Genomic DNA, 13,272 nt, shown 5'->3' on the forward strand with positions numbered 1-13,272 from the left:
GAAATATCTATGCTGACTGCAGCACTTTGCTATTTAAAAGGAAGCAAGCCAGGTAATTGGCTTAAAGAACTCTACCCTTCTACCCTCTCATGAGATAGTGACTTGTGGATTTTGAGCAGACACAAGTGTCCTATTTGTAGTTTTGACTTAACCTTGAAGCTGTTCCTGGTCTGCAAGAAAAATTCACTAGATTTTGTTTCTCTTTCCTCAAAAGAATGGGCAGAGGGGAGATCCTGGCCTGAGAACTGGAAACTCATTTGCTTACCCTGGGCTCCCTGGTAGCCTTGGGCATAATGTCCCTGGCTTGCCCTTTTCTGAGCAGAAGGTGGGAGAGGGGATGGATGCCTCTGGTATTTAGTTGCATCTGTAAGATGCTGAATTGTCTTAGCCAGCTGGAAGATTGAGAATTGCCATCTTAAAGACAATAAGGGTTAGTGTAGGGGAAATCATCCTGTTAGGCAATCTTTTTTTTTTTTTTTTTTTTTTTTCCCCATTTCCTGAAAATTAAGTCGTAAGTTAAACCCCCTGCTTATTTCTTTAAATGCTGGGCATCTGTGGAAGAGGAGTCCTGTAAATAAGAAAAAGTATGAATTGCAGGCATTATAGATTTATTTAGCAAAACAGAAATGCAACAGTGTTGACATCGGACCTGTGTTATTTCTTTTGACTGTAAATGCATATGGACATAATTCTGTATAATGCAGAGTTTGTGCAGACCCAGTAATAGAATTCATGGGGGAAGCAGTGAGGTTTCCTAATGAAAAATAGCAAAATACCAAAGGTGATATACTGCAACCCTCAATGCCCTGCATTTTGCAAATTAATAAAATATCCATAATTGAAGTTCAGCATTTTGTTCTTTTCTTTGAGTGCACTTTAAACCTTAAAATCTTATTTTATCCTGTGATCATTTGGCTGGTTACTATAAACAACACTCTTTAATGACCCATTTGTCTATGCTGGTATTGCTGAACTCTTCAAATATATAATAAAAATACCGTTTTAGAGTTATATATCAGTGTCACATTGATTTTTCTGTCTGTGACAACAGCTTGGAAACTAAGTACCTCATGAAAAATAAATCCAGCTTTGCCAGTGAGATTTAAAGTGGATTCCAACCCTGATATTTAGCAGTAAAGCAATCTGTAGGTCATCCTATGGTCATTATGACCATGCACAGTTTTAAAACACTTTGGTTATGTATTTATTTTTTCCCTGAGGAAAGATCGAGGAGGTTACTGGTTTATTGCTTGTCAGATGTGGGTGATAAGTTTTTCCCTCTTCTGACAAATGGCTTTGTCTTCTACTCAGAATCACTTTGTAATGTATATATATACTTTATTTTTCTTTTAATATTTATTCTCAGCAAGTCTTTGCCTGATTTTGTGTTCTTGCTCAGCAGGACATAGGTGGCTCCCTAAGAAGCTGGTTAGAAAGCAAATTTTTATTCTACACTGTTACTAAAATCTTCTGCTACTGTATTTCATTTTGCAGTTGTTGAACATTGTTTCCAGTTTGTTTCTCTCAATGTAGATAGTATAAAATTACCAGATGATCCCTAGTTGAAAGATAAGTGACTGAATGTGCATGGTTGAAGGCAATGGAGTTACTCCAGAATACAATGGATTTTCCTCTGATTTTAGTTCCTATATTCAGCATTTCTGAACTATGTTAATCCAAGTCCAGTGACACTTCAGAATTTTAGAAATTCAGCTAGAAATATACACAAAAACCTTTTTATAGTGCATCACTGCACTAGTTTTTTCTTTATAGGAGAAAAGAAATCAGGTTATAATTAAAGGAAAATGAAAGTATTGTACTTTCTTGTCCTATTTACATGCCCCTAAAACATTCTGCAGTCATTCCAGAGGTGGTTCTGCAGGAATTCTCTGGGCTATGGACTGTAGATGTTCTCAGAAATAATTGTGTAGTGAGATTTATGCTTGTATATGCCATTTTGAGAGTTCAGAAGTGATTACTTCATCCACAGTGAGAAATAATTTTTCCCAACTGACAATTGCTGAAACTCCTATACCACAATGAGATCACAGAAAGTGATCAGAAAGTCACCAGGCAATGAATTTAAGTTTAAAACCATACACCTGAAGGTGAACAAATACTGTCCTTAACTCAGCTCTCCTTGTTTTGGGTGTTCACACAGCTGATGTAATTGTCTGATCAGAACTCAAAGCAGACAACACATTAATCCTCTTTGTGGTGCACAAATTTTGGGCTTTCCTATTAAAAACAAACAATATCAAACACAATGACTATTTTCATCTTCTGCATCTGAAAGATTGAAGTACATCTCAAATCTCCCTGGCTCAGGGAGACAATTTTCAGACTATCAAATTCTGCAGCTGATGTTGGAAATTATGGATTTGGCAGAATGTGTCCTCAAACTGCTCTGTTGAAATCTCACAGCCTCCTAATACACATTTTCTTCCTGAATGCTTTTATCTTGGTTCCAGCATTATCTTGCCACAGGGTAAATCATAATGGCTTATGGTGAAACTTGAGGCCAGTTCCCAAGAGAACAACTACTTGTATTCTTATGTGCCCATAATGTCCCAGTTTACCTATGGGTTTCATTGAAATTTTGTTACAGAACTCTTTTGGGTATAGTCTGTGATTAAATAATGTATACTAATTGCAGAAACTGTACTGAAATAATAAAAAAAAAGAGACAACTGTGGTTATTTTCTAAACATTCAACTTCTGACACCTTTTGAAGAACTGCTCACTTTACAAGATAATCAGCAATATATTTAAATGCAGATAGCAGCAATTTTGATCTTATCACTCAGTTGTACATGAATAATATGTCTCTATCAGTGCTCTATTGTGAAAAATGTTGTGCAAACCTTTTTCATTCTTGTTTTTCATCAATTTTAGTATGTTATACGATTTAAATCCCAATTATTTTCTAGGTCAGGAAGTGGTGTTCAAGTGCCTTGGAGAAGGAATTCTGGAAAAGGCCTTTCAGGGATATAATGCTTGTATTTTTGCCTATGGACAGACAGGTAAGGACCCTAAAGGGGGAGAACATTTTGTGCACATAGGAATGGGGAGCAACAAAACATGAATGTTAAGGTAGATAACATTTAAAAATTGTATTTTGAAATATCATGACATTTCATATACATCTAGTACAAGCAGTGGCAAGTGAATTCTTAAAAGCATCGATCAGTGTGATCCTGGTTGCTACTTGTTGGGGCCTCTTTACAGAACTGAAAGGAGTAGTTCCTACTGGAGACTCATTAAGTTTCTAGTGTTTAAGTGTGTTCCAAGAGGTACCAAGTAATGTCCCCAGTGAAAGAAACCTTCAGGATAATTTCTCTCTTTATTTACCTTTACCTTACCCAAAGAATAATCTACCTGTCTGGAAGAGCATGTCTTATTTTTCTGATACATGCTCCTGAAGCAATAAAAAGAGAGTTAAAATGTGCTTCTTGAACAAATGAGTAATTAAGAAATTATATTCTAAAACATTTTATTCTCCTTTTTTTTCTTTTAGGTTCAGGAAAATCCTTTTCCATGATGGGCAATGCAGAGCAGCTGGGTCTGATCCCACGGCTCTGTTGTGCTTTATTTCAGAGAATCTCTGTAGAAGAAAATGAATCTCATACTTTTAAAGTTGAAGTGTCCTATATGGAAATCTATAATGAGAAAGTCAGAGATCTGCTTGACCCAAAAGGGTGAGTAGCTTCACTTTCCTCCTGCAGCCTTCTGTATTTTTATCTAAAATTCAAAAATAGGTTTTGGAATAGGAATTGGTTTTGGAAGTCCCTAAGAAGGTTTATTCAGAATGTATGTTTGCATGACTTCTTTAGAGAGGATTAGATGTCAAACACCAAAAGGAGGAGAATATTCATGTGAAGCTTGTAAATGAAATGGTAACTGGTGTGATTAATTTAAACATTAGGATACCATCCTACTGATGCAAACAGATACTGTATGAAGTAATCTACCACCGAAAAGGAAGATGGCAGACAAGTAAATTCTGGGGTATTTTTGCCAGGTGATCCAGGCAGTATTTGTTTAAGAATTTTCATCAGCTAGAAGAAATTTGAAGCTTATTTACAATTTTCTCCTTATGGTTTAGATATTGAATTTTTTGAATGTAGAAAGGTGACACCTTAGAATATACTTGGAAATCCTTCCTTCTGTTTTGTCTACACAGGAATAGTGGTTAGGGACTACAGCTTGGAGATATGTATACAGGACATAATTTGACAGAACTTTTTCAGCTGAGCTTGATATACGTGGTTTATATTTTAGCTCTTGAACATGATTGCTGAAGGTGTTGTATGCAAGTTAGTTAACAAGATAGATTTCAGACTTACTCAGTATGTGTCAAAGTGTAGAAAATATGAGAAGAAGGGAAGCTTTAGCACATTGGTGTGGGGAAGATTTTTAGTTTCCTTTTTTTTTTTTTAATAAATAATTTTTGTATATATTTCAAAACTAGTTATATTGGTTTGAGTATATTGTTTGAGTTACAAATTGTAGAATACTTTCTTCTTCCTGTTACAATTAAGAAGACATAAATTGGCTTCTAGTATATAAAGGGTAGTTAATTCATATTGGGGTAATTTTGGGATATCCATGCTAATTAGTAGGTTGTGCATGAGGTGTTCTTTATTCCCTAGGAGTCGGCAGTCCCTCAAGGTTCGAGAGCACAAGGTGTTGGGTCCATATGTCGATGGCCTGTCTCAGCTGGCTGTTACAAACTTTGAGGTAAATCTAAACCAGGGACAAGTCAATTAATAACACCTATATGAAAGAGCAGTAGGAGTCTCAGAAGATATGTCTATCCAAATATTTTGGTTCTCGAGTGATTTTGGTCTTTGGCTGTTGCAAAGATCTTCTCTAATTCTTTGTGAATATTTATTTCATGTGGAAGCACTGAGTTTGTCCTTATTAGTTACAAGTATAGTAGTGGTATCTCATTAATTTGCAGCTTCACTGCATGTAATATATGCCATGAATAAAATATTTGCTTGACACAGGAAATATGAGGATTCTAAAATGAGGATATTAATATTCCAGCATGAATTTGACTTTGTTGTTGAATACTAAATTCTGTTTTATATAGGTGTATATATAGGAAATTGATAATTTAAATTACAACAGCATCTAAGCCTACTTGACTTACCAAAACACATTCAAATAAATTAGTATTGTGAAAGCCAATGAACCATTATAGGCAGAATGGAAATGATTAAAGCCGTGCAGTTTTATGAATTGTGTAGGACTTTCTTTTTATGAGGGAACTGATTTAGCAAACTGTTTTGGAAGTGTTTTTTTAAGAATGTTAATTCTTTGTGTAATGTTATGCTTTGCATTTTTTTATTTTTCTGCAGCATCTGTGCATATTATACAGTTATAAAAACTGCTTGCAGCTTTTATGGTAAATTGCTTACTTTGCAAGCACACCTCCTCTGTGCAAATTCTAGTACATGTTGTTCATGCTTAGATTTTGGCTGATGGCTTCTGAAATGGTTTTGGAAGACTCAGCAAGCACATATATCAGGCTCTGCATAGTCATCTTTGTCTTGCACATGTGAGAAGGTACAGGTTGAAATGAGGTAATGTTTTGAGCCAGTTAAGTGAAGCCAATTAGTGCAGGTCAGTAAAGAGATGCTCTGTGTTCACTTGTGTAAGTGAATCTGTGCTGGCCTGATTCCTGGCATTAGACAATATGATTTGTAATGTGGATGTCACCAACATATTTCAGCAGCAGATAAGGAAAAAGTGCATTGACTGTAGTTGCCGGGCTTTTAAGTGCAGCACTTAAAATAGAGATATAATTTAACATTGTTCTGTGGACTTATATGCCTCTGCAGCAATACATCTCATAACGTGCAAAGAATTTTCTCATTACTTCTACCTTCCCTTCTTCCTGTCTCCTACACACCCTTCCATCTAGATGGAGATTTTGTTTAGCAAGCACAATGCTTTGCATTTATCCTAGCATCCCTTTTTACTCTTTTTGCTCTAGGATATTGAGTCACTGATGTCAGAGGGAAACAAATCACGAACAGTTGCAGCAACCAACATGAATGAAGAAAGCAGCCGCTCTCATGCCGTGTTCAATATTATAGTGACTCAGACACTCTATGACCTGCATTCTGGTGTACGTATTTCTGTTGGTTAATTTATGAAGTTGTGGTGGATTCTTCTTCTTCCTCTCTCTTCCACATACATCGTCTGTTTACCTGTGCTTTAACTTCTGAGGCTGTGGAGTCCAGTAATCAGGATTGAGAGAACTCTGGAAGAGTGAGGAAGCCCATCAGATGAAACAAAAAGTTAGATCACTTTTTTAAGATGATGCTGACATCATGAAACTTTCTTAGGTCTTAAATGTTGCTGGAGTTAACGTGTTTTAATGGCTTACTCTGCCATAAGGTGATTGATGTTACCACATGGCTGATTCTGGTTCCTTGGTGCTTCAGGCCTTTACTAGAAAATACATGGCTGACTTTTAAAGATTTGTAAGACTTCTGACAATTCCTTCTTCTCTCATGACTCTGATGTGATACTTTAACCCATGTTATTATGAAGAGCAGTGTTTCATGATGCCTGTGTCAGGCATGTTGGAGCTTCATGCCAGTGTTTTTTAGCTGTTGTTCTCCCATGTCCCATCTGTGCAGAATTCTGGAGAGAAGGTCAGCAAAGTCAGCCTGGTGGATTTGGCTGGGAGCGAGAGAGTGTCCAAAACGGGAGCTGCAGGAGAGCGCCTGAAGGAAGGCAGCAACATAAACAAGTAAGATATCAGCATACACAGGCTGCAAACCCTGATCTTGAAGGCATCACCCTGGCCTCCTCTTGGTGTTCTTGTCACAAGTCAGCTCAAATGAGCTTCATCAGAAGCAGTTCAATATGGCTCTATCAGCTGCTCTGTGCTGAGCAGCATGTGTTTCCTGACTCTGGCATAGGGATCCTGATTCATACTTCACTCAGATGACTACTGTATGAATTTTATCTGGAAAAAGTGACAGCAGTGCTCTTTAATTAAGTATATACCTTTTGTGATTCATTTATACACCCTGTCCCCAGGCTCATGTGTTTGTCTCATCATCTGCTCCAAGAAGAATGCAAAGTTGCAGAGTTGAATGGCTTTGTTCCAACATGAATTAAAATATGTAAGGGTATAATGCACAGTTTGAGAAAACCGGATCAGAAGGAAGCTGTGTTGGTTTAGCATTGCCTTGGGCATTTGTGCTCAAGCAATGACAAGTTTTAAAGCACATTTCTAGCCATAATTACTGTGGTATTGTCCAGAAGCAAGAATGTAGCACACTATTACTGCTGTCTTAAATATCCTAATTTTCTGGGAAAGAAAGAGTGCAGCTGTTACATTAAAGGCTACTTCTTTTTCAATTTATATCAAAATGTTATGTAGTGTTTTGGTATTTTAAATTAACAATGACACACAATGTGTGTATGAACTGCACACATACTTGGAATGATAGAAATTTTCCTCTTGTTAATTTGAACATGTTTTCTCTTTCTAGCTTAGTTTCTAATCTACTTTGTGTTTAGTGCATCATATTGGTAACCACATTGGCATAGTTCTTGTGAAACAAAATTATGTGGCTGTCTTTGCCTAATGGCAGATACTGTAACCTTACTCCACAGGTTCCTGGTTAAATTCAGATTGGTTTTACTAGAAACTGTATTTGTATTTTGCATAAATAGAGGTGAAATTAAAAGTTTCTTTCTAACCTTTGGGAAATAATTCAAATGCCACCTCTCCCAACAGCTATTAACAAATTTAAAATATAACTGTATATATAGAAAGATTTCAATTTATTTTTTTCTTTTGGGATATTTATTCAGTGTTAAACCTGTATGGTATCCATGCAGTAGGAGAGAGTTGTTTTGCCCATGCTAAACCTCTTTGATAATACAGAACTTCAGGTAAAAGCACCAAACATTTCTGTTAATTATATTTTAAAAAGAAAACTGGACAGCTCGACATTTTCCATTCAATTAAATTTTTAGATTATATAAATCTGAGATGATATGAATCTGTAATACTTAGAGAATATTAAATAAATGGACTATTTGAAATCTCCTTTGGAATTGATAAGCAAAAGAGAATTCTTAGTGCTGTGCTTGGTGTCTTCTTGTTAGAGTTCTGCTGTTGGAGCTTTAATGAATCTGACTTTTTTAAGCCTCAAAATAGATGCACATGTTTAGTCAGAAGACTAGTTCTTCAGAGAGCATAGTGTGCAATCGTCTTTAGGGTGTGATGCAACTTGCTCATTAGGGGAGGGTAATGTTTTCTGGAGTGATAGAGTTTAAACCATATACCTTACTATGTCAGCACCTTCTCTCATTCTATTTCTTTTATAAAAAACCTCTAACAGTATTGGTGGCATGTGTTATGTTTAATGAGATAAAAAATGGAGCTGCTGGCAAGTAAGTTTGCTGCTTGTTTTATGTTTTATTGCCTTGAAGAAGAATGAGGAAATAATGTGTCTGCTTATTTAGTGTCAGTACCATTTATCTCTGATGAAAACTGGCTAGAGCTATGACTAGATGCCACCCTGGTCCTACAACTTTTCCTGTTCAAAACATTCTTTCCTGTCTTGAGAACAGCAAAGGGGGTCTGCTCTCCCACTTACTGAAGCAACTGAAAGTTGTGTCATTTTGTGTCAACATCTTCCTCAAGTTGTAATAGAGATGCCTTCTGGTTTTTTCTCAGAGCTGATGCAGAGTTGCCTTGATAAAGAGGGTTTTTGGGAGATTTGCCATACCTCATAGGAAAGCTGGATATGCATGTTCCTCTCCAGTTTGTGCTAGTTCCCATACCAGTATAGGAAAGGAGGTGCTAACAACTCTGTGGTGTAGTCAAAGAACTTCTAAGACACTGTAGTAGGAGGAAGCAGAATAAACAATCTAGCAATTAGTGTCTCCAAAAATACCAACTTTCTGTGAGCAGGCTGCAGTTTTATGTCTGATTAGTAAAATCATAGCTGTTGTAATTTTAACTTTAGAATGCAAAAAATAGGATGTAGGTGGGGGCAAGGAATGGGTTGGGGCAGGTCTGGCTCCAAGCTGATTTGAGGGAACGTTTTAGTATTCAGAGTTAATTGATAGAAAAGTGGGTTCTGCTCATTGAAGAATTTGCTTCTAAACTGTACAGAAGTAGCTTGAATGGGTGTCACTTAGGGACAGAGTTGTCTCTCTGTGATGGGGAAGTACCACTTCCTTTTCAATGCTGCTGGCTCAGGCCCATGGTGGGAGTGTGCCCCCTAAGAAGGACAGCTAGGTCATGCCTGAGGAACAGGGACAAGAACAGACAGTGTGCAGAGATGGCACTTTGCTGTAATCTTGCAGCAAGTCCCCTCTGCTTCTCCTGGAGTGACTCAGTGTGCTGTGGGCTTTGGCTGTCTGGTTGATTCATTATATAAGTACCGTGAGATAGGATCAGAGTAATGACAGATCTCTGATGCATCATCCAGCACAAAGCACTGCAGCTGATGAATCCTGTAATTATTTTGTTGGGCAGCCATTCCTTTTGCTGCTTCCCTTAAAGTCTTTAAACAGCTTTGTATTATGAAATCTCAAGCAAACTACATAAATTACTCCAATTTGGCTTTTATTGCAGATTTTAACAGTTATTCTTAAAATAAGATCAGTATTTATAAGGAGCAGTAATATTATCACATTTTTAATCCCATGTTAATAAACTGTACCTTAAAATTTCCTCTTCATTAAAATGCAGTACCTACAACTCAAATTGGTGTTGCAGCCCAACTGGGAAATAAATTTCAATCACAGGTCCTTTTGGATCCCTGCTCTTCCTACTTTCCTTCTGACTGTCCATTCTTCCCCTTCCCTCAGGGTTGACTTTGGTTTTCATATTTCCCTTCATTTGAAGAGAGGAGTCAGAGGAAAGTCTAGTGTAGTTTTTTAGCTTTATGTTCCTTGGCCTCCATTGGGAGTTTGCTGGTGATGCTTTTCAGTTGTGCTGGAGGAGGTTGCTATAGAGCAGCATGGAGCAGCCTACTGTTGGCTCTTGCATGTTTAGCATGCTGTCTTCTCTCTCTGTGGAGATCAGAGACTGGAGGCAAGAACTAGTTCTCCTTTTTTCATCCTCCTCTCACAAACATTCAGAGCTTATTAGGCTTTTCTTTAGGCCACAAAACTAAATGTGACTTTCTATTTTTGCTATGAATTTTTCAGAGGTGAATCAGAAAGTTATCCTACAGGCAAATTTACAAAATAGAGTGCTCTCTTGGGAGTTCAGATTATCGAGCCTTTCCTTAAATTTCTTTTAATTTTGCTCCCAGGTCTATGCTATTTTCATATGCAATGGAAATATGGAAAACCTTTTGTGGCTCATGTAGTGTTTTTTGTTAACTTACCCTTGGATATCTTCCTTGAAATACTCTTCTGCAGCATTTTTGTAATTTTCTAAGTGCTATTTCTGAACCAATGGTGGTTTCAAGCAGCACTGAGGCTCTGTTATAAATATTGTGCAAATATAAACCAAATAGTATTACTTTGAAAAGAAAACACAAGAGAGTGAAGTGGAACAGTACAATTAAAGATTTATTTGACTATCTAATTGCAATGCTGCTGAAGCTTTTTCCTTTGGTACTTATAGAGAGTAGCTGGATATTTGAGCCAGGAGTGTGACAGATCCAAAATTCTCTTGGGCTTCAGTGATGTCTCCTTTAAAACCCTTTAGGCATCTGTTTAATGTTCTCAGGCTCCTCAACAAGCTCATTATCTTAAACATACTCACCCCAAGGGCCCTGATGTCACTTAAAATTTGCACTGGGTTGTATAAGAATTGCATAATATAGCACACATATGCTTTGAATGGATTGCTGACACAATTACCCCTGTTGGTAGAAGCTATGCATGTACCAAAAAGATGAGGTGTCTATTTTCTTCATGGTTCTAGAGTGTTGTTTGGGATTCAGCTGTCTGCTAAGCAATTTGGGGGCTTTTCTCTTTCACACTTGTGCAGCACCTTTGTAGCAGGGAGATTTAGGGCTGTGCCCCCTAGAAGAAGCTACTGAGGCTCTACCTCAGTTATAACCCAATCCTTTTGTCAAGGGACCTCCTAATCTGCCTCTTCTCATCAGCAGCCTTATATGGCTTTGTGGCAGCTGGCTGGGCACTGCTTCACCAGGCAGATGAGTGCTCCTGGGCCACAGCTGGATTTGTTCTGAGGATGCCTTCTTATGGCTGGAGAATTGTTTCATTTTAGTTGGCATTTGAGTTAGCATTCCTAAACACCGTTCCCAGAGACAGGGGTTCTTGCTGTGCTGCCAACACTGACTTGTAACACTGTCATGAGACTGCATCCAAATCAGAAAGATTTTTATCCTCTGAGAAAAGGTAGATGTCCAGTCAAGGGCAGTGATTTTTCATATACTGAAGCAGTCTATTTTACACTTTTCAAACTATTCTAAATACTTCAGCATAGTCTCAGTCTTTCTGAAATATGATCTTAATACCACCTATGATGAAACAGTCTTGATACCAGTTTTTTCCTCCAAATATACAAATTTGAAGAAATACACTGTCTTGTTTGGAGCAGGGCAATGGGCTAGCTGATGTCTGGTGGTCATTTACAACTTAAAATAGTCTATGATATTTTAAACATTGCATGTAAAGTTCTGCAGAGAAATCCCTTTTTTCTGTGTTTTATTAAATCTGCATTTGGAATATGTATTAAAACTGTTCTGCTGCTTTGCATTTATAGATCACTTTCAACACTGGGGCTGGTTATATCATCACTTGCTGACCAAGCAGCAGGGAAGGGGAAAAACAAGTTTGTGCCTTACAGAGACTCTGTACTCACTTGGCTTCTCAAGGTAATTTATATTTTCTGTTCACCATGTTCACAAGATGTCAGTTTCCCCATTTGTAGGATCATTGTAGTATGCCTTTGTGTACATGGACTTCTCATCTTTTTTTAAAGAAATGAGTGAAGGAGCTCTCACAGCTATGTTATTTCAAGTAATACAGACTAAGTATATCTTGTGTTAATTCAGTGTAAAATTCTACTTGACTGTTTTCAGTTGTAATGGAATCAAAGGTGGTAGAGGTGGCTTGAGATGTTTATGGAACACACAGATTAGTTTATATCCAGAGTACATTTCAGTGCCTAAATAGTGCTTTCAGTGCCTTTGTTAAGTATTTCAGGTCTCTTTTTGAAAACACTGAACAATCTCAGAGCAGTTTTTAACTTTTGAACTTTGTGACTGCACTACAGGACAACTTGGGAGGAAACAGCCAAACTGCCATGATAGCCACAATTAGTCCAGCAGCAGACAACTATGAAGAAACCCTCTCAACTCTGAGATATGCAGACAGAGCCAAAAGGATAGTTAACCATGCTGTGGTGAATGAAGATCCAAATGCTAGGGTCATCAGAGAATTACGTGAAGAAGTTGAAAAACTGAAAGAACAGCTCTCACAAGCTGAGGTAACCTTACACACAGTACAATGTAAAAAGAGTTTCTCAAGATGTCACATTGTGTGGAAGACTAGCTTTCTTACAAAATGTGGAAAGGAAGAGTCTTGCACCCATTCTTTTTTCTTTCTTTCTTTCCTTTTTTAAAAAAAATTAGCTTTTTTCCTGAATCCAACATAATGTATGCTTATCTGTAATGACTTTCAGATGAAGACAACATTGTGCTGATGGTGACCCTTTTCAGTTCTTGAGGAACTTAAGGCCAAGCAATAATTGATGTAGCACAGATAAGGACTAGATTGCATAGACTCACTTATTACCAGATTTATTTTTTTTTTCTTTTTGCATTGGTGGACTATATGTTAAGTCAGATGGATAATTGTGATAAGTCATGAATCTGTTACTGGACAACAAAATTCAGGGGACATTTCTCTCTGACATTCGTGAAAATCTATTAAAAATTGTCAGAAATGCAACACTGAAAACCCGTCAGCAGTTTGCTTCACTTCCTTAATAGCTGACACTGTGTTACAGGTGCTTATCTAAGATTTATACTTCTACTTGAAGAATAAAGTATCCAGATGGGATAGTTTATTTGGTATCCAGGTTATCTGGACAAATTGGGTACTTAACAGATTGGAAAATATTTTTGATCTTTTCTGTAAAGACACAAAATACTGATGGAAAAGGAATAGAACTGTGCTTGAGGGTAAATTCGTGTGGTGTTTAAATTTCATTGTCATTCAAGGAATAGTGTTATTCATGTGAACACTTCCTTATAGATTGAAATGGGAAAATCTTCTTTAAGGAAAAGGAGCCATTCA

General features: G+C 37.2%; 1 protein-coding gene across 2 annotated transcripts in view; it reads left to right on the forward strand.

Moving 5' to 3' along the window:
- Positions 1-13,272, forward strand: part of KIF13A (kinesin family member 13A) — a 103,154-nt gene that overhangs the window by 50,216 nt on the left and 39,666 nt on the right. For both annotated transcript variants that reach the window (XM_079302382.1, XM_079302383.1), the window contains exons 5-11: positions 2,931-3,023; positions 3,518-3,698; positions 4,653-4,740; positions 6,005-6,139; positions 6,657-6,769; positions 11,735-11,846; positions 12,248-12,460. In XM_079302382.1, coding sequence (XP_079158508.1) covers positions 2,931-3,023; positions 3,518-3,698; positions 4,653-4,740; positions 6,005-6,139; positions 6,657-6,769; positions 11,735-11,846; positions 12,248-12,460 — 935 coding nt within the window. The remainder of the gene's footprint in view (positions 1-2,930; positions 3,024-3,517; positions 3,699-4,652; positions 4,741-6,004; positions 6,140-6,656; positions 6,770-11,734; positions 11,847-12,247; positions 12,461-13,272) is intronic.

The sequence above is a fragment of the Erithacus rubecula genome (assembly GCF_903797595.1).
Source record: "Erithacus rubecula genome assembly, chromosome: 3".
NCBI lineage: Eukaryota > Metazoa > Chordata > Aves > Passeriformes > Muscicapidae > Erithacus > Erithacus rubecula.